Raw genomic sequence first — 23,677 nt, 5'->3', positions numbered from 1 at the left:
AATCAGCAAGATCAGTGTACCCCTGGACTGTGAAAAGAAGGAATCAGAAAATCTGTATAGTTCTGATCCAGATTAAAGTTTTAAAAAGCGTCCCTTGAGTCCTTGATGGGGGCTCCAGAGGGTTCCCAGGAAAATAAGGAATAACTTCATTTCAATATTATTTCACTCACTAGAAATTAGCACACTGAGAGAATGTATAAGGACGACTGCTTTGATCAGATGTTTAAGCAATGGCCGCTGATCACCAGAGGTGTCGCCAAAATCAAGAAAATTAACAATCTTGTCTATTATCACTTTGAATAAAACTAAACAAAAAGGGTGAGAGATAACACTTACCAAGTTTTGAAAGAAGTTTAAAAAGCATTCGACCAGTGAAATTGGACATGGAGTTTGCAGTATATCATCCTGGTAAATTACAACAGGGATTACCAGAGTTTTTCACGTCAAGAAACCCCCCAAATAGATCCACACTAGACCACAGACCCCCATTTGATAAGATTTTGTCCCGAGGAACCCCATCTGAGAAATCCTTGTGGTGTAATTTCCATAAGGTGAAAACGTATTCTGTACAACTTCACCCACTGACAAGGTGCATGGAATGGGAAGGTAACACTGGAAAAGAGTAAATTCCAGCAACACTCGCAGTACTGAGAACAAATATTTATTAGTAAAACGGTCACTGCTTTGGTGTTATGCACTGGCCCAACATAATTATATCATAATTATGAGGACACTGAATGTAGACAATTTCTTCTGCCGTCTCTTATTTTCTCCAAATAAACCGCTGTTGTTCGTAGATGTAGACGAGGTGACGTCATCTCCAGATGTTTCCAGCAGCTACAGTGGAGTTTGATATGAGAAAATGTTTCAGGATGTAAAACATCAGCGGTAAACGTCAGGTTTTGGTGTCAGTCCCTCAGAATCAAAGAGCGAGGGCTTCTTTCTAGAGCCGCCATTTTGCACCGAGAGACGTTCAACAATCATACAGGGAGAAATCCATCGTAGAAGAGGAGAGAGACCAGTTTCTCCACCCGCAGGAGCAGGAGAGAGACCAGCATGCACTGCAGCAGGAGAGACAGGTTGGGGTTTGGAGTAAGGGGCGGGACTCTTGACCCTTCTCACCTGGAAAAACTATCGCTCTCTTCCTCTTACTGTCACTATCGCTCTCACCACCTACACATATAACCCACAGCTGAATGCAACAAGTTCACCTGTCTCTGTTGGTCGTCAAAAGGCATTCTGGGAAATGTAGGCAATCACTAACTGAAGTAGAAGTAGACGAGGCAGGTTTGAGGGAAAGTGGGTACACTGAAAAGGTAAATTATAAAATAACTCATTGAAATAATACATTGAACATGCCTTACATATAAAGCGGATCATTATTATGATTATTATGATTATTATTAACAACACGGATTAATGATGAATAACAATGTAACAGTCTCTGAGGCGGGGGGAGTTTCCCTTTAAGGTTGTTCTCTGAAATAAGGAAGTGCTGAGATCAAACTGTCTCAGTCAGCAGCGAGACAGGATGGAGTTCACACCGGTCTGCCTGCTGCTGTGTGAGTACTGAGTGTTTTATTTACTAAAGTGTTTTATATGCTGATGGACTTTTGTGTCTTTTTGGATATGAGGTCACACTGGTTAGTCTTTCATTTGCACTTTGTAGACTTTCTTTGATTCTTTGGCAGTTTGTTTGCTGATTGCTTTCTTTCTTTCTTCATCGATTCCTATATTGCTGTCTCTTTTCTTTCTTCCTTCATCGCTTGTTCTTTATTTCTTCCTTTGCTTACCTCTGTATTTCTTCCCCCCTGTCCTTTCTGTCTTTGTTTCTTCCTCCCTGTCTGCCTTTCCTTCTTTCCTTCCCCTCTTTCTTCCTCCCCATCTTTCTTTCCCTCTTTCTTTCTTTCTTACTTCCTTACTTTCCTTCTTTCCTTTACCTTCTCCCTCCCTGAACTTCTTTCCCCTCCTTCTCCCTCCCTGTCTTCCTTTCCCTCTGTCTTTCTTCCCCCGTCCAGCCTGTCTTCATGTCAGTCCCGACAGCTCTCAGCTCTTCAGGTACGACTCCGTGTCTCTGAGCTGTTCAGATCGGCTGAACTCCAGCGGGTGGAGAGTGAGGAGGAACACGTCGGACGGCGGCGTCAGACTCTGCTCTTCAGGCTGGGGCGTCGCCTCCTCGGGCTCGGCCTGCACCATCAGAAACGCTTACCCATCAGACAGCGGGGTGTACTGGTGCGAGTCCAGAGAGGGGGAAAGGAGCAACTCTGTCAGCATCACTGTCACTGGTACAGTACACAATACCAGAGAAAGCTGTGACATTTAAGGTTCTGCAGCCTGTTGCACCAGTTAAACTTAAAGCTGTCTTATCAGTCTAAATCTCAATGTGGGGCTGCAAAAAACAAGAGTGACCCATCTCCACTAATTTAGACTCCTTAGCTTCACCTTATTTGCCCAAATTAAATTGTTACTGTTGTAGGTATGTTCACTAATCTGTGATGACTCAAAACTTAAGGGTGAAATCCAAACTGTCTCCTAAACAGCAGAGAAAGCTGGACTCACCAACGTTAGATCTTTTCCTCTCTCGTCGCTGTGGTTTCCTTTGGTATAAAGCATCACAGACTGGCTGGTTGGTAAACATGAACGTGTGCAGTTTACTGACATCACCTTACAGGATTTCTTAAAATTGCAGTTCAAATTTTCAAACAGTTACCTTTTGCTGCCATTTGGGGCCACCAACATGCACATTTGCATAGTGTTGCTTTATGTTCAAATTCGAGTTTAGGAATTACTAAAATTTTAATGGTTGTACCAACTGAAATCATTGCAGCGGAGACATAACTTGCAACATTAAACGTACACCTGATGCCAACTAGGTGTAAAGTCTTCTGTAAAATAACTATTAGCATGCTGTGCCGATTTCATAGATGGGAAAATTTGCTGAAGGACCCATGAAACAAATGCAGCACAACCAAACTACAATTTTAGCTAGCTAATAATAACATTTTAAAAGTGATAGGGGGAATTGCATTAGACCTAACTACATAGCTTTTACGCTGTTGAAATTAATGTTTAAACCACTTGATGTCTTTATTGTTGTCTGTAGCCTATTATTTACATCTAGTTGTGTACATGGATTTATGTCTGTGGTTGTAGTGGGTATGGAAGACAAACTGCAAATTAAAGCTCTTTAACTGCAACATTGCATCTACAGAATTGCCGTATTATTATTTTGATAGCCCATCTGAGCTTATATTTTTCATAAGACCGTGCAGTGATCCTGGAGAGTCCTGTCCGTCCTGTGATGGAGGGAGATGCTGTGACTCTGCGCTGTCGAACCCAGACGACTCCCTCCAACCTCCCAGCTGATTTCTATAAAGATGGCTTCCTCATTGGGACCGGCTCTGCAGGAGAGATGACCATCCACAGTGTTTCTAAATCTGACGAGGGCCTCTACAAGTGTCAATCTCATTTGGGAGAGTCACCTGAGAGCTGGCTGGCTGTCCAAACAAAGTGTGAGAAAAGTAGGCTACAGTTACTTTATAACTGATAGATTCTGTGAAATATTTGAATATTTTATTGCAATAATATATTATGTATTAACATGTCATTTAAAGGTGATGGTATGGGGGCAACATTTTGAGGCGATACGTATGTACAACCTAGCTACTAACTATGATTGATCGCATTTTTTTGCAGTTTTATTCTTTATTTCATTAGTGCCTTCTATTTTTACAATGTCTACATTTTCACTTGGATTGAAGGATTGCATGTTTGTCCATGGGTGGAGAAAATGCTTTGACCCTTGGGATGATGAAACCCTTTGAAGTTTCATCATATGATTTCAAATATGCATGGTCATCGAAAATATTATTTGTTTTTTCATTTCGTGAAAAGTTTAGCCTGCTCCTTAGAGAAAATGTTTTGTTCAAACACCTGCATTATATTTATTGACATTATCCACACTGATTTTGTCCAGTTTCTTCATCTTCATCCCCACACCATTAATGTCCATTGCCTTAAAATGGTGCCCTGTATCATTGCTGTAACTGTGTGTACACACCACCAACATTTTAAATACCAGTTGCTGGAAGTCCAATCATTTTCTACACTCTAAACACTCATGGATTACTGGGACTTCTTCTAAGATCCAAAAGGAGCCAGTATGCTCCTTGAGGTTATTTAGTAGAAAAAATATCGCATAAAGGGTTTCTTGAATAAACCATTCATGTGAATGTTGCCAGCTTTCGCATCTTACGGACAACCTGATTAGCTCAATGGGTAAGAGTTGATTGTATTTCTGTTTGCAGTTTTAGTCCTATCCCCATCTCCATCTCCAACTCCAACTCCAACTTCGTCTCCAGCTCCCCTCCTGTCTCTCCCCAGACTGATGTGTCATCTAGTTGTGGGAACTCCTTACCTGCTGACAACCATCATACTGGGACTCATATACCGAGACAGGAAAAGAGGTAGGAAACTCCTGGAAGTGTCCATACAGCATAATCTTTCACCCGTCTAAGTGTACTGTGGTTTGCTGTATGGTAGACCGTTTTTACCAATACATGGGATCCGGATCTGTAGCTGTCCCTTGGTAGAATGGAGTTTTAGTAAGCATTATCTTTAATCTCAGTGGTTGAGCTAAATCTCAATCGGTGGAGTTTTTCTGGCTAAGTAACTTCGACTGAAGAACTGAAGTGAAAAAGGCAAGGTGTAGGATGAGCACAAGTTCAGAAACCTTGCTTGGATATTACAGTAAAGGGGGGTGGGTGAGGGTCTCAGGGTTAGGGGTTCTGTTAATGTGCACATCAGTGATGATCCCAGTCAAAAACAGCACAGAAATTAGCCATGTCTATTGAATTCTTTTGAGACAGCCAAGTCGTCCATTTAGAAACACAATCAGCTGTTCACAACCACTGTTGCACAGGAAATAGCAGAGGATCAGAGGGTTTGTTATATCACTGGAAAGCCACTCTTTTGTCATCCATACAGCTGTTTTCAATAACTTGATTCCTCTCTTTCTGCTCACCACCAGCTCAGTCGGATGCGGAGCAAAGAGGCAACGATGATGTCATTATGGAAATAGCTATATAGCACTATGGACCCACTTTTCATGCCTTGCCTGACGAAGGTCCCAGAAGCAAAACGTTGTAAGTCTTCAATAAAATGTTTTACTTTGCAAGTATAGACAGTATGCAGGAGTCTCTTCGCATGCACTTTTCAACATGCATATCCCATTGGCGTTCAGAAGCCGTCAACCTACAACATAAGCTGCTCTGAGGATCCAGTGTCACCACCAGCACTGAGTTGAATTATCCACTGTGTTTGATGGCAGCATGTTCCAACAGTCCAAGACGCGTTAACGGTGTTGATAAGCCAATCCAGTTTATAACTCAAAAGAAAATGTGCAGAGCAGCTGAAAAACCATATGCTGATGTCTTCTTATGCTAACTGACTAATGAGCTACCCGTGACACCATATTAATTCAATTAAACCCAATTAAATCAGACTCGATCATCATTCCATCAGTTCCCAGTTGGTTGCTTGAAATGTTGGTGATACAGAAAGCGATCTCGGTGTAATCCACTTTGGATAAGAGAGTCATCTTAATCACTCTAAAATGTCAATATCATGTAAATGTAAGCTTTATTGTACATTGATACTGATAGAGAAAACATGCTTGTGTGGAATATTTATGCTATGTTTTTGTTGTTAGGTGCAAAAAGGAAATGGAGGTTATTACACAAGCTTCTCGCTTAACAGTGTGTGTATGTGTTTGTGGTTTGGGGTATGAAGTTTTTTTCATCGTGCAAGCGACAAGGTGAGGTGTGAATTTTTTGTCTCAAACATCCGTCTTTTTCCATTTGACATTTGCAATTCTGAGAAAATAAGTAAAAAAACAAATGTGCGGGCGAACCTTTTGTGTTGATATGTGTTGATTGAATTGCACTTTTGCTACTTTCCTACTTTTTTTTGTTTTCTGTCCATTTGTATTTTAGTATTTTATTCTTTTGCACATTTTATTGTTCCCATTTTTATTTATTGTTACACTATATCAGTGATTCCCAACCTTTTTCATATCAAGGACCCCTAATGTAGTCCACATTAGGGCCACAGACCCCCGTTTGATGAGATTTTGTCTCTCGGACCCAAATCTGAGAATATTTTTATTGTTAGCTATGATTTTGTCCAGAATCCCATGACTATCTGTATTGTAGGTAGAGAGATAACAGAGAAACTATGATCAAAACAGTCATTCTTCTACATTCTCTAATTTTGTTAACTTCTTGTAAATGAAATAATGCTGAAGTTTAACTGTTCATCAATTTGCTGGGGACCCCCTGGAACCCCCTCAAGGACCCCTGGTGGTCCCCGGACCCCACGTTGAGAACCACTGCACTATATGAATGTGAATTACAGAGACGAAGAGCACAAACATTTCAGCATTCAACATCATTGATTTGTTAAATCAAACAGTTGTTGTTTTGCTAGGTTGAACTATTTAAGTAGGTCGGTTGTGATTCACGAGGCTTCTGTGGTGAGTTTTTCTGTAATGAAACTAGGTGACGGGCATTTCTCAGAAGTGGAAATGAAGAGGGGACATGACAAACCCACAGCAGCCCAACAGTAGCACTGCAGGTGACAAGTCCACCTCAATAAATGATGTAAAACAACTAACAAGAAATTTTGAAGCAAGATTAAGTGCATTGGAAACAGGTGAAATAATCTCACGCCGATTTTCCCATTTAAGAAAAGAAAGATTTTAAGACTGAATATAAGATTAAATAACATTTTTTGTTTTGTTTTGTGTTTGCAGTATGGTTGGAAACTCTTGTGGTTTGGTTGCTGAGAGAAGGTGTTCTCTGTTGTTTTCTCTGTCTCAGACTCACACAACACATAGACCTCAAATATGAATGTAAATAGAATTTACTATGCTATCTCTACTTTTCTAGGTATATAATGAGATACTGGATTACTAGAAAGCAGTAGTGTAAACCTACCCTAAGCCTACGATTTCCAGACTATGGTGCAATGGTGAAATTATGAGCAGGCTGAACTAAGCTTGTATTTATGAATTGATGGGGATATGGCTGATAAGCAAAATATGCCTGATGTTCTGCAGAATTACGTTTTATGTAAGGACACAGTGTTTGTGTTTATATTCTGCCATCAGGTCTCTACAGGAAATACTCTCTCTAGGTGACAGCACGGCATAACAGTTTAAGTCTGCACTTTATTTGTCATGTGCATGTACAAGCAGTTCAGGATTATGTTGTGGTGTGAAATGAAGATGAAAATTCTCTCAAGCTAGGAAAAGCAGGAAGGAAAGGAGGAAGCATTTCTAGGGTAACAGGAAAGCACCCAATGACTTGTGACTTGAGGCGAGTGGAGTTATGAGTTGTGCCGGAGCCAGCCAGCAGAGGGCAACAGAGGGACTCTCTCTCCTGCCTATTCTGCATTGGCTTCAAAATTTCACCTGTGATTTTGGACATTTGGGCTGGAGCAGAAACTTCCTCTACCTACGTCCTGGTCAGTCTGGGGTGCGGGAGATTCTGGATCCCTGAATCCCTCTGCGGAAAAAGTGCCATGGGTTTCTGCAGGGGCGTGGCTTAGCCAGGAATTATGGGCACTAAGACTCCATGATTTCTTTTTCTTTTTTAAGGCATTGGCTGATGATGTGTCAGTGTGGAAAACATGCAAACTAGACTGAAGAATGAGAACAGAGGATCTACCATTTGAAAACACAGTGACACATATTCCAATGATTGGTGGCTCAAAATTAAAAATGGAAGAAGGGTATTTTAAGTCCTTGGTTGACAAAATGATAACACTTTTACAAACTGGATCCTCTAGATTTCAGAGATATTAAATGATAATTGTTAGGCAATGTTTTTTTCCCCAAAATATAAATATAGCACCACCTCTGTAAGGGAGGAGACATACACACAAATACACACACACACATACACACACTCAAACACAATGTATTCAATTCTTAAAGCTTAAGAATTATTAAAGCTTAACAACTCTAAAAATATATCTTTTTCAGAAAAGTAGACAATGCTCACCGATGCCTATATATGCACAAGCACAAACAAGAGCAACAGCAAGAGTTGGATAAACTAATAATCGTCATTTTAAAAAACTTGATTAAGAATGTGACTCATAAAAATATGTGAAAAATGGAAGAAAAGACGGTGAAAACAACACTTAAAAGCAAGACTATCATAATATTTGCCATGTCAGTCTGGTGTCACAGCGTGCAATTTAATTTCATTAAATTTACAACATGACCCACAGCTTCACATTCATGAGAAAATAAATCCTGATTGGTTAAAACTGGATACAGAAAATAAAATAATCAGAATCACTATTGTTGTTCAGCGCAATTAATTTACTGGAATACGTCTCGGTGGCATTCTTACATTCATCCTTAAAACACACTAAGATCAAGCACATGATTGCAGACAATAAAAAATATTTTTATCATTGAAGAAATAACCAAGACAATTGTTCTGGAAGTGAAAAAGTAAAAATATAAAATATTAAATGGCTACTTCATCTTGAAACAATAAAAATCCAACATGTTTCATCAGGCCGTGCATTCATCACAGAGTTAATGCAACAACAAAAAAAGTGAAAAAAAAAAAAACAGCCACATAAATAGACTCTGGAAGGAAGTGGCAACACATAATTATGGCCCAATTAAATATTGTCACCTACTTGTTATCAGACTACGTGAAAGGCCATAAGATCTAATAAAGAAGCTTTAATCCATCTAAACACAAAACACAACACATAAAAATCAGAGAAAAAACAAAAAAGACAAAATGTAGAGTATCAAATAAAATTCACAAGATAAACCCAAAGCAAGATAAAACCCATTTCACATTTATAGGAATGGGGTCAAAGTCTTCATTGATACCTGAGTATTGAGTACAATTCAGTTAAAAGTTTACAGTTAAAATTTTAATTTTACAATTTATTATCAGTTTATTAAAAATATTAAAAATACGTTGTAGTGTTCACAGTGTCAGTGTGATGTCACAGTCTGCAAACTAACCAGATCCCACAGCCTTGATAGTCACTTAAATACATTAGTGCCATGAAGCAAGAAACAATAGACACCCATTTTGTAATTGTTTTCACGGTGCACCGTTCTGGACGAATGGGAAAATGTTTTGAATGACAGAATGCGTGTGATTCCTCATCTTCATGTGTGTGACACACATCTTTGTCCCATCGTGTCGTGTGAACAGCTTCCTAACTGGATTTCATCTGCTGGTTAAGTCAGGTTTACAGGGAGTTACAATAACCAAGGAGGGGCAAAATAAAAGCATGGATCACAGTTTTCAGGTGATTAAAAGACACTTTAAGCACTAACAGTCGTAGGCCCAGTAATAACGACATCAGATCAGGGCTGTAGTTAAGACCACTGGAGTCCAAGTCAGTTTGGAGACCAGTTGCAGTCGAGTTCAATACAGGAAAAAGTACCAAAGAGGTCAAGACCGAGTCAAAACCAAGAACAGAGCTAACAGAGTCCTAATCAAGACAGAATACACGTCTTTCCAAATTCCCTGAAACTGTTTGTAGTGCTGGGGAGAAAATAACAAAGGTGGAGAAAAACATGTTTGAAATTTTTTTATGTAGGTGTTAAAAAGTCAAATCAACATCCAAAATAGGCTTGGGACTGAGACAAATCCAAAACATCAAGAGAGTGGTCTTGAGCCCAGACTTGGACCGAGACTGGACTCAAGTACTGCAGCTCTGCTTCAGACTTGTCCTTATTCCATTGAAAGAGGTAAGAAATGTCCAGCTCCATCATCGTCAGCCATGGACTGACGATGTTGGTCAAAACTTCAGCTGCAGCCAAACGACAGACGAGGAACAGTGGCTGGACGTTTCTCTGGTGATGAAAAATAACTAGACTTCTGGCAACTCGTTTGTCAAGTTGCTTTCAGCGGGAGTCTCAGTTGTTTGGGGCATCATATTGTCCATCTCACGCGGGTCACCCGCATCTCTGCTTCTTTCCGCTTGCTGTGTGCTTTCTGTGAGAACATAGAAAACAGTTTGTTATACTGAGTTTACACTGTCGAAGTGAGGTGGTATACTACTGAGGAAGTGGGTATAGCGCAAACATGTCTCAATATATTTCAATAATACAGTAAATGGGATGATAAGGGGTTAAATGTTAATAATAAAAGGTTGGGGAGCAGAAATCTGTGACTTACGACGTTTCTTCACAGCCCATAGGCCTACTGCTACTGCTACTCCAACAAGCAGGAGGACGCCAATGACAACGCCAAAGACAATGCCAACGATTTTGCCTATGTCCATTTTTTCACCATCTGAAAGTATATAAAAAAGATGTTTAGGTTGGGCTCAAGGTGCTTCACTGCAGGTTTGTTTCCAAGATAGTGATTTAAGAAAAGGTGCAATGATTGTTATTAAAAGGAAGTTAAATTCCTATTGTTGTGAGAACTTAGCTATGAATCTTCACACCTTAGCTGCACATGTCCAAACAACTCCCACAATCCCCTTCATGTATTCAGAAAGAATGAAAGATCAAACGCTTCATGGGACTGTAATGAATCTGTACTTCTGTCTTCTAGACAAAAAGGATATTTACCAGGTTCTTTGTTCTCATGATCTCGGTCCTTCGTCCTGTTGCTTTTGTCTTCTGTTACTTTTAGGACTGTTTAAAATGACATAAACAAAAGTGTTCAATTCGGCTAAATTCAGACACACAGACTATCGCTGAAGGGTTTCATTCCAAAACACGATATATCCATTCTGGGGAGCGAATGGTATCCGATGTGCTAAATTTTTCAAAAATGCAGATGAATGCATTTGAGGAATTCTGTTTCAAAATTCTCTATATCCATTTTGTCATCACCTGAAGTTCATCATTAAATATCTCTGGAATTGAGTTTGTAAAAGTGTTATCACTTTGTCAAACAAGGACTTAAGTCAGCTACAATTCTTAAAAACAATACTGCAAATTGCTATAATTTCATGCTGTCAATCATTTTGCAAGAGCTGGTGTTTATCAAATGGTGAATATCTCATTTTGGAACGAAACTCGTAATTTTCTAAGATGCCCCCATTTGGAAAGCAAGGGATTTAAGATGACTAATAACTTCAGTGCTGCTCCTCAGTGAATTTTATGGCCAGCAATCATTTCTGACAGAGTAGGAGACCAATATTTCAAATGGTGCAAAACATTCTTTAGCTACACATACAAAAAGATTTGGATTATAGTGCACGGCAGCAGCAGAAAGGCCACATCTGTGAAGGGTTAAAAATGTGACTTTTTTTTGTTGCAGTGCAAATGCAGCCATATCGTTTCACTCAATTCTGGAAAATGTGAACCACAGGATTAGCTTCACTGTGCTTACCAACAGTCAGGTTAACTGAACCTTTCTTGCCTTTCCATTTTGTAACAAAGCATGTGTAATTTCCTGCATCAGACTGCTGCACGCTGGAGAGTTTCAGTGAAATGTTTCCTTTGGTCATTTCCTTATGGAAGAGAAATGTTCTGTTTTCGAATTGCTTGTCCGGAATATCATGGCTGTCTCCTCCATGTCGATAAACGTGGACAAAGCTTCCATTGACCTTCCACTCCACTGTCAGATTCGTCGCATCTGACGGGGGCTCCAGGTGACACGGGAGAATGACGTGATCACCGACTGCTGCCTCTATTCTCTGAAGTGAACCAATCACCTCTGTATTTTCTGGAGAAACAAATTTTACATTTAGACCCAATAAAGCCTCTGTAGTCGTGACTCATCTGTAACAAAGTACAAAAAAGACAGCCTGCATGTTTTTTTAAATACTTTCTTGAATTACAGAGTTGAGGAATCTGTAGTTTTGAATTCAGTGGTGCAGCAACTGAATATCAGCCATTAAAAATCAGACAGGATCTCTCCCATCATCCCTCAGTCATTCATCCACTCAACATACAGGTTTAGCATTGTGGTTTGTTGTTTGTTTATCCGTTTGCCAGGAGACAACAAGTTGTGGTTGGTTAAATTAAAGAACACAAAGAGACTTGCATATTTCCTTACGACCAGGAAGAGTAAAGCTTGTCAAGATATTCCTACTTATTTTAAATGCAGCCTGTGAAGTTTGGTATATTTAATGATTTGTACACAAAATATAGCTAAATAATATACATACAAAGGTGTAACAACACAATGTGAGTAAGCCTACAGACTATCACATTTGGGTTGATCCACCTTTGAACATTAGGTGGTTGGGAAATATTAAGTACTATCACAATATTATCGTGTACTTTTCATTAATACACAGATTAACACTAGAAAGCACCATCAACTGACTTTAACATTGAAATGTTTCAGTTTATAAAATGTCCCTCCCTGATTTTTAATGGGTTACTGTAGAAACCAGCGGCCATATTCTCAAAGAGTTTAGTCCTACTGGTGAAATTTGAAGAAAATTAGAATTATGACGTTTTCTAAGAATTTCCCCCTTATGAATAACATTAAATAATCAAAGTTAAAAGCTATTCACAAAGCATCATTGTGAGACTTGGCAGGAAATTAAGGAAGTTAAGAGGAGTGTTCCTCTGACAGTATGTTCACAGTGTTTGTCACTGCGGCCCCAGTGTTGTTAGATTTTCAAAATGAGCAGAGGAGGCAGATAAAGTTATATTAATTATATTCACCCTAGCTCCACTTGTTAGCTTTCCCTTAGAGCCACAAAACCCACTGGACTTTCTTGATACCTTACGGCTGAGTGTTATGGGTTTTAACTTATAACTATAGCTTTTAAGTTTCTTATCTGGCAGTCAAAATAGGCGTAAATGTCAAAATAAAAAATCAAGATAATTCGGAAGGACATGTTAAAATCACCCGTCATCCATCCAACTTAATCAACATAATTTCCATGCCATGTTCTTCATTCATTATTTAAAAAAAAAACAAGTGTTCCGCTTAAGAGAAAGGAGGAAGTTGTAGAAAGCTCTACAAAGTTATAAAAAGTTTTTGACAAATGAATGACCTATTAGTAAGTAGTAAGCAAATGAACATCAGTCATGTCAGTGTAGAAACAAGTAGAGGTGTAGAGACGTCATTATCTGTATCTGTATCTGTATCTGTTCAACCAACAAAATGATCTGTCTCTGTATTCGGATAGAAGACCGGAAATGGGCGTGGTTTATACCGGAAGTCACGTTAAATCGGGCAAATGTTGTATTTTCTAACCTAATATTCATTGGCAATGCAATTTTTGTGCCTTTTTTATTTTTGTTTTTAACTAAACTAACTTTTATGAACTGTCTGACCCCCCCCCCCCCCCCCCCCCAAAAAAAATTCAGACAGTTCAGAACAACCAGAAACTGAAAAAAAATGTTTTATAAATTGGGAATAATCTTAAATTCCAATTATGCTGCGTTCGCGTTTCTTGATGTGTTAACGTTACTGCAGTTCGCTACGGAAACGTGAATTACTACTTTACAGTAATTATATAACAGTAATACAGGAACTTTGTTTTGCCTTTTTTATTTTATTTTTTATTTTTTTCCCCTTAGGCCTACTGTACCTGCTGTGCATCTTTCAGCACCAGTGGAGAGGAGAGGAGAGAGAGATAGAGAGAGAGAGAGAGAGAGAGAGAGAGAGAGAGAGAGAGAGAGAGATAGAGAGAGAGAGAGAGAGAGAGAGAGAGAGAGAGCAGCGCTCAGCAGAGGGAGGGGTGCTGTGTGTGCCCAGCCTGTGTGACACAGAGCTTCAGGTGAAAGCGAGGAGCATAACATTGTTTTTTCCATGCATGAAAAAAAAATAAGCGAGCCCGACCGAGCCCAAATTATTTATTTAAAACCCAAGCCCGACCCGGCCAATACCCGACATACAGTCTCGGATCCCGTCGGGTTCGGGTCGGGTTGCAGACCTCCTAAATGAAATGACTAGTTAGTGAAATCAAAGTCCTATGTTGCAAACAGAATGGACATTTTTTATCTTGTGGCCATCCACAATGATGTGAATCGATTTGAAGAAACATAATGGCTGACGCACAGACATGTCAATCATGGCTTTTTTTTCCCGAATAATAACGAACAACCTCAGGTGAAAGAAATATCTGTTTCCATCGCATTATTTGTGCTTTCCCGAATAACGTATTCGGATTCGGGTACATCCCTAGAAACAAGTCTTATTAATATAAGTTAATTATAATTAGGCCTACCTGTCCCGTCTGTGGTAGAGTGAACAAGCACCAAAACGATCAGTCCCACTTTCCCGTTCATTTTCTAAAGAGGACACTGGATCAAAGATGCTGAAGTTTTCACCAACCACCTGTGTAGTCGGTAATCTACTTTTTAAATATTAAATCAAATATTGAATTGTAATGTTTTCATCGGCAGAAACCTAAGCACAGACATTCTCCATTATGCCCTGCCGATTAAACCTTTTTCTATTTCTGTTTCGTTATGAGGTTCAGATGTGTAAACGTGTTTCACCGGAAAACCTGGTTAGGCTATAGTTGTAGTAGTAGTAGTCGTCGTTATGTAATAGTAGTAGCAGCAGCAATAGCAATAATAGCTATTGCACTTTTCTAAATAACTGATATGCCTACAAAGTGCTTTTCAAAACAAAATAAGATAGATAAATACAATAAAGTATTAAGTAAATAGATCATGAAACAACAGTAGATAAAAAGGAGCCCAGACATGAGAATAAAAATTCAACATTTTTTATTTTTATAGGCTACCGATTTTTTTCCATTTCATTTTCAGTTTAGTTTTACTTAATTTTCAGTGTGGGTTCGGTAGTTTTAGTTTTAGTTTTTATTTATTTATTTTTGGTTACAAATATTTAGTGGGGTTTTTTTGTTTTTGTTTTTTCATTTCTACTGTTAATATTTTTGGAAGGGTGGTGTTTTTTTAACGGTATAATGACAGGTATTTTGTATTTATTTGCAACAGGTATTGCGTACAAACAACACAAAATTATAAGTTATTTTTAAAATGTATTTACGATACACTACATTTTCATTGAGCATAAATAAATACATAAATAAATACATAAAATAAAAGAGATGATTGGATCGTCAAAATACAGCTATAATCATTATAATAATTTGGTTTTTTCATTAAATGTCCTTTAGGCCTAATAAAACTCTGCTGACACAAATTTCTATAATCATATTCCTGTAATATTCGTACAGATGTGTTGTAGTGTGTTTGTGGTACTCAACAGTGAAATTATGGTGAGTTTATTGTACTTTATGTTTTGTTTTTTTTTATCTCCTGTGGTATCACATTCATTGTGATACCATTGTTATCACTATAACATTCCTGTGGGAACTTATTGAGTGTCTGTGGTTCACAGTGATTCATTTATAGTGACTTTCTTGTACTTTATGGTATTTTCTATCTCCTATGGTATCACTATAAGGGGACTTACAACTGCTGTTTCTCCAACCCACCAGTAGATGGCGTGATCTGCAGCCTATCAACTTTCTATCAAGTAACTATAATGTGTCATTAAAAAGTCTACTGAGTTTCAGGTGAACACAATATTGTGAAAAGTAGTCTATACATATATAAAGTATAATTCCCTGCTGTAATGCACTGGGCATCACGTCATCATGCATGAACAAACAATGATAAAAACAATTACAATGGTAAGAAGAAAAAGAAGAAGAAACTTATAGCACTTTTTTAAACAAACATTTGAACAATGTTAGACTAAAATAACGAATAGATGCATACTTTAACTCTTCTCCCTTTGAGTTCTGGTGTGCGTCACTGACTGTACATTTATTTATATTGTATAGCATGGCATTAGTGTTAGTGACTGCATTTACCATGCAATATTTCCATATTTCAACTAAATGCTGTCATACTAATACTGCTCACAGAGCTTCAGAGCCCCTGCAATCTTCATTTATGGTGTTAAACTGACCCCTAGTGGTCATTTACGTAAATTGTGCCAACCATCACTTTATTGGTATTTGCTGTTGTGATACTGATAGTTTTGTCATGAATTCCAGTGTGCTTCCCAGTAATTGCCAAATTGTAAGATATGTATACCATTTTTTCCTTTAGGCCTATAGAAATCATAACACACACCCCACTTGACAGTCAGGTAACCCTTTTAAATCATGAGTAAAACAGATGTAATAATTAGTTATAGCATTAGAATGCCTAGTAATTACTGAGTAATATCCCAGTAAAAAAAGGCTTTTACCAGGCTAGACCTTTTGTGGCAACCCATTACTATACAGACCGAAAGGGTACTGTGTGCATCAACATACTGACGCCAAGGGATTTGACAAAGCTTCAATATAGGACGGGTTGGGAATGAGAATGGGTTGAATTACTATAGTGTAAAGTTTGCTAGAGTGAAGGAATGTGTAACTGTCTATTGCTGTTTGATTGACTGTAACGTTATCTATATATGTTGCAGTAATGTATATTATCCTTGAGTTAATCTGAATATAGTCATTTAAAAAGACAGTCATCAGTCTTGTAACTTCTGAATACATGCACTACTCTAACAGAGCCAGATGGAGGCAGGAAGGTCCGTCTCAGATCAGGAGATACGGCCAGCAGAGTTCAGGTGATTAGAGGGTGAAGAAAGTTAAAATAAGTGTGTTTCTGGTTTTGCTAAAGCTGGTGTTGATGCCATAAAAGTGATGCCCATCTCCTCACTGGGTACCCTTGTACACAATAATACTTGACATTTGAAGTAACGTTGTAGGCTCTTTAGTCGCTATTTCATGACTATTAATGTTAAATATCATTGCATTTATAATTCCGCCGCGTTTGACATTATTATCCCTATTATATCCCTAACTAAATATTAAATCTTTTTTTGTGGGGCCCCGTGAGTAGGCTATTTATTTTTATTTATTTATTTTCAAGGCTGACAGAACAGAGGAGTGTGAATCAAGGAGTGGTCGGTTATTAATTGATAGGTTACGTGTTGTTTTCACCTGGAAAAAAAACAGCCCCAGTTTTTTGTTTTCTAATTAATCACACCTTTTCTCATAATTCGGAGAAAATATCTCATAATTTTGAGATAGTATTGATCTCGATAAAACCGGTCAACGTGACACCAATCAGAACAAATGAAGACTTGAGCGGGCCTCGTCTCCTCTGCCCATTGCACACAGACACATTGAAATCAGCAAAGGAATAGCAGATCATATTATAGTCATCAACAACAAAAGCTGTCCCTACTTGCCGTCATTGGATCTGTGAAGATGTAAGGAAACCATTGCAGTTAGAAAAAAAAGGAAAATACTATGGTTACACTTGTTATCGCTCCATATCTTTTTGACAGACTCAACCAACTCAACCTAACTAAATCTACAGCAGGATATGGTAATAACGACGGCAGAATCGCAGAAAACACAGCAGTGATGATTAAACCTATTTCTTTTCTAGCCCTACTTCTTGAGCATCTATTTCCCAAACCCAACCAAAACCTCTTGTAACTTGTCTTTCTTTCTTCCAGCATGGATGAAGTACCTTTCTAGTTTGGTGCACGCACAGGTGTTGAGAGGTGTTGTAGATTTATAGTCTAACACTGATCTTATTAGGCAAAACTAGATTGGTTTTTAAAGCCAATCAATCTGTCAGCTCCCCATTCTGTTCCAGCTAAACATCTCATTACTGCTTGACTCATTTGAGCAAGTTATATCGTCAGACACTTGTGCTACATGCCAGTATTGCGCACAGAGCCTCAGAGCCTACAATGTACATTTATGGTGTTAAAATGACCCCTAGTGGCCATTTACGTAAATTACGCAAACATCAGTGTATGGTATTTGCCGTTGTGATATTGATAGTTAATTCCGCCAGTGGAGTTGGACGGGGGTTATGTTTTCGCCCCGTTCTGTCTGTATCTTTGTTAGCAGGATAACTCCAAAAGTTACATTATTACATTTTTGCACGGGTGGCCTCTAATAACAAGGCACGTATAACTTCCAAATGGATTCACACAAGACCATGAAACTTTATGCAAATGCTGATCATGGGGCAAAGAATTACTAATCAACTTTTTTACACTAATTGGCAAAAGGGGTGTGTGGCAGTGGGCGTGGCTTGTCACAAAAAGGCGTATACGATTTACATTACCGTCAGACTTTTTGGCCAATCAGCAGACAGAAAACGAGGGAAACCCTTCATTATTTGGTCCAATCAAACAACATGGAGGCACTGGAGAGCTCATTTCCAGAACCAACTTGCCAGTTTCCAAAACCTGGTCCAGTGGTAGAAGGGCAGCACTAATGACTACTGAACAGACATCACCTGCTGATGTGAAACAAATTGGTAATGTGGCATGGAAGAAACGATTAACTTTTGGACATGTGGAACTGGCATATATTGAAAATTGCATAGCATTGGCAAAGGTAGTGCCATCTAGTTTTGTTATTAATTGCTGTGTGCTTTTAAGTAATTGCCAAATAGTAAGTTGTCTGTATCGTTATTTCCTTTATAGAAACCACACCAACATACACCACGTGTCAGTTGCCCAGTTTTATGATTCTGCATTATTTGCAATAAACTTTCAAAATTGGAAGTAAGCCTCATTTTGGAAATCAGGCCAGTTTGGATACAACTAGCAACTGGTCACTATCAGGCACACACTTTCCTCCACAGATATTCAGTGTCTGGGGTTAGGGTCAATCTTAGGGTTGGGGTTTGGGTCAGGTTAAGGTTAGGCTAACATCAGGGTTATGGTTATATTGTCTGTAGAGATGCAGTAAATAGGCAAGTGCCATTTCATTTAATATCTATCCCAGTAAAGTGTTACCAAATCCCTTATCCAGTAAAATATTCAGTCTCCTACTCCAGGGTTTTTTTAGCTTTATTGACAGATCCTTCTTCCACATCATGCTGTAAGCCTTCTCAATATCAAACAAGACTGCTACAAATGAATATTCAATACTATTCAATTGTTAAAGCTTAAAAACTTTAAAAATATATATTTTCAGAAAAGTATACAATGCTTATTTTCTCACCGATGTATGCACAAGCACAAACAAGAGCAACATAAAGAGTCACAGAAACTAATAACATCATTTAAAAAAGCCACAGAAATTAAGATTGTGACTCATAAAAATGTGTGAAAAATGGAAGAAAAGACGGTGAAAACGAAACTTAAAAGCAACACTGTCATAATATTTACCATGTCAGTCTGGTGTCACAGCCTGCAATTTCCTTTCATTAAATTTACAACATGACCCACAGCTTCACATTCATGAGAAAATAATCCTGATTGGGGAAAACTGGATACAGAAAAGAAAATAATCAGAATCACTATTGTTGTTCAGCGCAATTAATTTACTGGAATACGTCTCGGTGGCATTCTCATATTCATCCTTAAAACACACTAAGATCAAGCGCATGATTGCAGACAATAAAAAATACTTTTATCATTGAAGAAATAACCAAGACAACTGTTCTGGAAGTGAAAAAGTAAAAATATAAAATATTAAATGGCTACTTCATCTTGAAACAATAAAAATCCAACATGTTTCATCAGGCCGTGCATTCATCACAGAGTTAATGCAACAACAAAAAAAGTGCAAAAAAAAACAGCCACATAAATAGACTCTGGAAGGAAGTGGCAACACATAATTATGGCCCAATTAAATATTGTCACCTACTTGTTATCAGACTACGTGAAAGGCCATAAGATCTAATAAAGAAGCTTTAATCCATCTAAACACAAAACACAACACATAAAAATCAGAGAAAAAACAAAAAAGACAAAATGTAGAGTATCAAATAAAATTCACAAGATAAACCCAAAGCAAGATAAAACCCATTTCACATTTATAGGAATGGGGTCAAAGTCTTCATTGATACCTGAGTATTGAGTACAATTCAGTTAAAAGTTTACAGTTAAAATTTTAATTTTACAATTTATTATCAGTTTATTAAAAATATTAAAAATACGTTGTAGTGTTCACAGTGTCAGTGTGATGTCACAGTCTGCAAACTAACCAGATCCCACAGCCTTGATAGTCACTTAAATACATTAGTGCCATGAAGCAAGAAACAAGAGACACCCATTTTGTAATTGTTTTCACGGTGCACCGTTCTGGACGAATGGGAAAATGTTTTGAATGACAGAATGCGTGTGATTCCTCATCTTCATGTGTGTGACACACATCTTTGTCCCATCGTGTCGTGTGAACAGCTTCCTAACTGGATTTCATCTGCTGGTTAAGTCAGGTTTACAGGGAGTTACAATAACCAAGGAGGGGCAAAATAAAAGCATGGATCACAGTTTTCAGGTGATTAAAAGACAAAAAAGGATTTTAGCACTAACAGTCGTAGGCCCAGTAATAACAACATCAGATCAGGGCTGTAGTTAAGACCACTTTAGTGGAGTCCAAGTCAGTTTGGAGACCAGTTGCAGTCGAGTTCAATACAGGAAAAAGTACCAAAGAGGTCAAGACGGAGTCAAAACCAAGAACAGAGCTAACAGAGTCCTAATCAAGACAGAATACATGTCTTTCCAAATTCCCTGAAACTGTTTGTAGTGCTGGGGAGAAAATAACAAAGGTGGAGAAAAACATGTTTGAAATTTTTTTATGTAGGTGTTAAAAAGTCGAATCAACATCCAAAATAGGCTTTGGACTGAGACAAATACAAAACATCAAGAAAGTGGTCTTGAGCCCAGACTTGGACCGAGACTGGACTCAAGTACTGCAGCTCTGCTTCAGACTTGTCCTTATTCCATTGAAAGAGGTAAGAAACGTCCAGCTCCATCATCGTCAGCCATGGACTGACGATGTTGGCCAAAACTTCAGCTGCAGCCAAACGACAGACGAGGAACAGTGGCTGGACGTTTCTCTGGTGATGAAAAATAACTAGACTTCTGGCAACTCGTTTGTCAAGTTGCTTGCATCGGGAGTCTCAGTTGTTTGGGACGTCAGATTTTCCATCTCATGCAACTCAACCGCAACTCAACTTCTTTTCACTTGCTGTCTGCTTTCTGTGAGAACATAGAAAACAGTTTGTTATACTGAGTTTACACTGTCGAAGTGAGGTGGTATACTACTGAGGAAGTGGGTATAGCGCAAACATGTCTCAATATATTTCAATAATACAGTAAATGGGATGATAAGGGGTTAAATGTTCATAATAAAAGGTTGGGGAGCAGAAATCTGTCACTTACGACATCTCTTCACAGCCCATAGGCCTACTACTCCAACAAGCAGGAGGACGCCAATGACAACGCCAATGATTATGCCAATGTCAATTTTTTCAACATCTGAAAGTATATAAAAAAGATGTTTAGGTTGGGCTCATGGTGCTTCACTGCAGGTTTGTTTCCAAGATAGTGATTTAAGAAAAGATGCAATGATTGCTATTAAAAGGAAGTTAAATTCCTATTGTTGTGAGAACTTAGCTATGAATCTTCACACCTTAGCTGCACATGTCCAAACAACTCCCACAATCCCCTTCATGTATTCAGAAAGACTGAAAGATCAAACGCTTCATGGGACTGTAACGAATCTGTACTTCTGTCTTCTAGACAACAGCTAAAAGGATATTTACCAGGTTCTTTGGACTCATGTCGCTCCTCCGTCCTGTTGCTTTTGTCTTCTGTTACTTTTGGGACTGTTTAAAATGACATAAACAAAAGTGTTCAATTCGGCTAAATTCAGACACACAGACTATCACTGAAGGGTTTCATTCCAAAACACGATATATCCATTCTGGGGAACGAATGGTATCTGATGTGCTAAATTTTTCAAAAATGCAGATGAATGCATTTGAGGAATTCTATTCAAAATGCTCTATATCCATTTTGTCATCACCTGAAGTTCATCATTAAATATCTCTGGAATTGAGTTTGTAAAAGTGTTATCACTTTGTCAAATAAGGACTTAAGTCAGCTACAATTCTTAAAAACAATACTGCAAATTGCTATTATATAACAATACTATAATTGCTAATTTCATGCTGTCAATCATTTTGCAAGAGCTGGTGTTTATCAAATGGTGAATATCTCATTTTGGAACGAAACTTTAAGATGACTAATAACTTCAGTGCTGCTCCTCAGTGAATTTTATGACCAGCAATCATTTCTGACAGAGTAGGAGACCAATTTTTCAAATGCTGCAAAACATTCTTTAGCTACACATACAAAAACAATTGGAATATAGTGCACGGCAGCAGCAGAAAGGCCACATCTGTGAAGGGTTAAAAATGTGACTTTTTTGTTGCATTGCAAATGCAGCCATATCGTTTCACTCAATTCTGGAAAATGTGAACCACAGGATTAGCTTCACTGTGCTTACCAACAGTCAGGTCAACTAAACCTTTCTTGTCTCTCCAGTGTGGAACAAAGCATTTGTAATGTCCTGTATCAGACAGCTGCACGCTGGAGAGTTTCAGTGAAATGTTTCCTTTGGTCATTTCCTCATGGAAGAGAGATGTTCTGTTTTCGAATCGCTTGTCCTGCATATCAGGCCTGTCTCCTCTGTGTCGATAAACGTGGACAAGGCTTCCATTGACCTTCCAGTCCACTGTCAGTTTCGTCACATCTGACTGGGGCTCCACGTGACACGGGAGAATGACGTCATCACCGACAACTGCATCTATTGGCTGAAGTGAACCAATCACCTCTGGCTTTTCTGGAGAAACAAATTTTACAAATTTAGACCCAATAAAGCCTCTGTAGTCGTGACTCATCTGTAACAAAGTACAAAAAAGACAGCCTGCATGTTTTTTTAAATACTTTCTTGAATTACAGAGTTGAGGAATCTGTGGTTTTGAATTCAGTGGTGCAGCAACTGAATATCAGCCATTAAAAATCAGACAGGATCTCTCCCATCATCCCTCAGTCATTCATACACTCAACATACAGGTTTAGCATTGTGGTTTGTTGTTTGTTTATCCGTTTGCCAGGAGACAACAAGTTGTGGTTGGTTAAATTAAAGAACACAAAGAGACTTGCATATTTTCTTACGACCAGGAAGAGTAAAGCTTGTCAAGATATTCCTATTATTTTAGATGCAGCCTGTGAAGTGAGTTGTACACAAAACATAGCTAAATAATATACATACAAAGGTGTAACAACACAATGTGAGTAAGCCTACAGACTATTACATTTGGGTTGGTCCACCTTTCAACATTAGGTGGTTGGGAAATATTAAGTACTATCACAATTGTGTACTTTTCATTAATACACAGATTAACACTAGAAAGCACCATCAACTGACTTTAACATTGAAATGTTTCAGTTTATAAAATGTCCCTCCCTGATTTTTAATGGGTTACTGTAGAAACCAGCGGCCATATTCTCAAAGAGTTTAGTCCTACTGGTGAAATTCTAAGAAAATTTGAATTATGACGTTTTCTAAGAATTTCCCCCTTATGAATAACATTAAATAATCAAAGTTAAAAGCTATTCACAAAGCATCATTGTGAGACTTGGCAGGAAATTAATGAAGTTAAGAGGAGTGTTCCTCTGACAGTATGTTCACAGTGTGTGTCACTGCGGTCCCAGTTTTGTTAGATTTTCAAAATGAGCAGAGGAGGCAGATAAAGTTATATTAATTATATTCAACCTAGCGCCACTTGTTAGCTTTCCCTTAGAGCCACAAAACCCACTGGACTTTCTTGATACCTTACGGCTGAGTGTTATGGGTTTTAACTTATAACTATAGCTTTTAAGTTTCTTATCTGGCTGTC

At 38.3% G+C, this 23,677-nt stretch overlaps 2 protein-coding genes across 2 annotated transcripts in view; one reads left to right on the top strand and one right to left on the bottom strand.

The window, feature by feature from the left end:
* Positions 1-1,515: 1,515 nt before the first annotated feature.
* On the top strand, positions 1,516-5,899 carry LOC139915728 (low affinity immunoglobulin gamma Fc region receptor III-like). Its single transcript, XM_078291855.1, has 5 exons — positions 1,516-1,562; positions 2,019-2,285; positions 3,264-3,512; positions 4,362-4,466; positions 5,030-5,899. Exons 1-5 carry the CDS (start codon positions 1,532-1,534, stop codon positions 5,086-5,088), a joined length of 711 nt encoding a protein of 236 aa, XP_078147981.1. The 5' UTR covers positions 1,516-1,531; the 3' UTR covers positions 5,089-5,899.
* A 3,125-nt stretch (positions 5,900-9,024) lies between these two features.
* The window catches only part of LOC144537888 (butyrophilin-like protein 2), a 38,889-nt gene continuing 24,236 nt past the window's right edge, over positions 9,025-23,677 (bottom strand). Inside the window, exons 6-13 of the mRNA XM_078281793.1 lie at positions 22,282-22,617; positions 21,536-21,598; positions 21,153-21,248; positions 20,946-20,969; positions 11,394-11,729; positions 10,625-10,690; positions 10,227-10,343; positions 9,025-10,043 (exon numbers count right to left, since the gene is read on the bottom strand). Coding sequence (XP_078137919.1) covers positions 9,919-10,043; positions 10,227-10,343; positions 10,625-10,690; positions 11,394-11,729; positions 20,946-20,969; positions 21,153-21,248; positions 21,536-21,598; positions 22,282-22,617 — 1,163 coding nt within the window. The 3' untranslated portion in view covers positions 9,025-9,918. The remainder of the gene's footprint in view (positions 10,044-10,226; positions 10,344-10,624; positions 10,691-11,393; positions 11,730-20,945; positions 20,970-21,152; positions 21,249-21,535; positions 21,599-22,281; positions 22,618-23,677) is intronic.

This window comes from Centroberyx gerrardi, chromosome 23 (genome assembly GCF_048128805.1).
Source record: "Centroberyx gerrardi isolate f3 chromosome 23, fCenGer3.hap1.cur.20231027, whole genome shotgun sequence".
In the NCBI taxonomy this organism is placed as follows: Eukaryota; Metazoa; Chordata; class Actinopteri; order Beryciformes; family Berycidae; genus Centroberyx; species Centroberyx gerrardi.
Note: the sequence above shows the minus strand (reverse complement) of the source record. Positions and strands in the feature narration are given on the sequence as shown.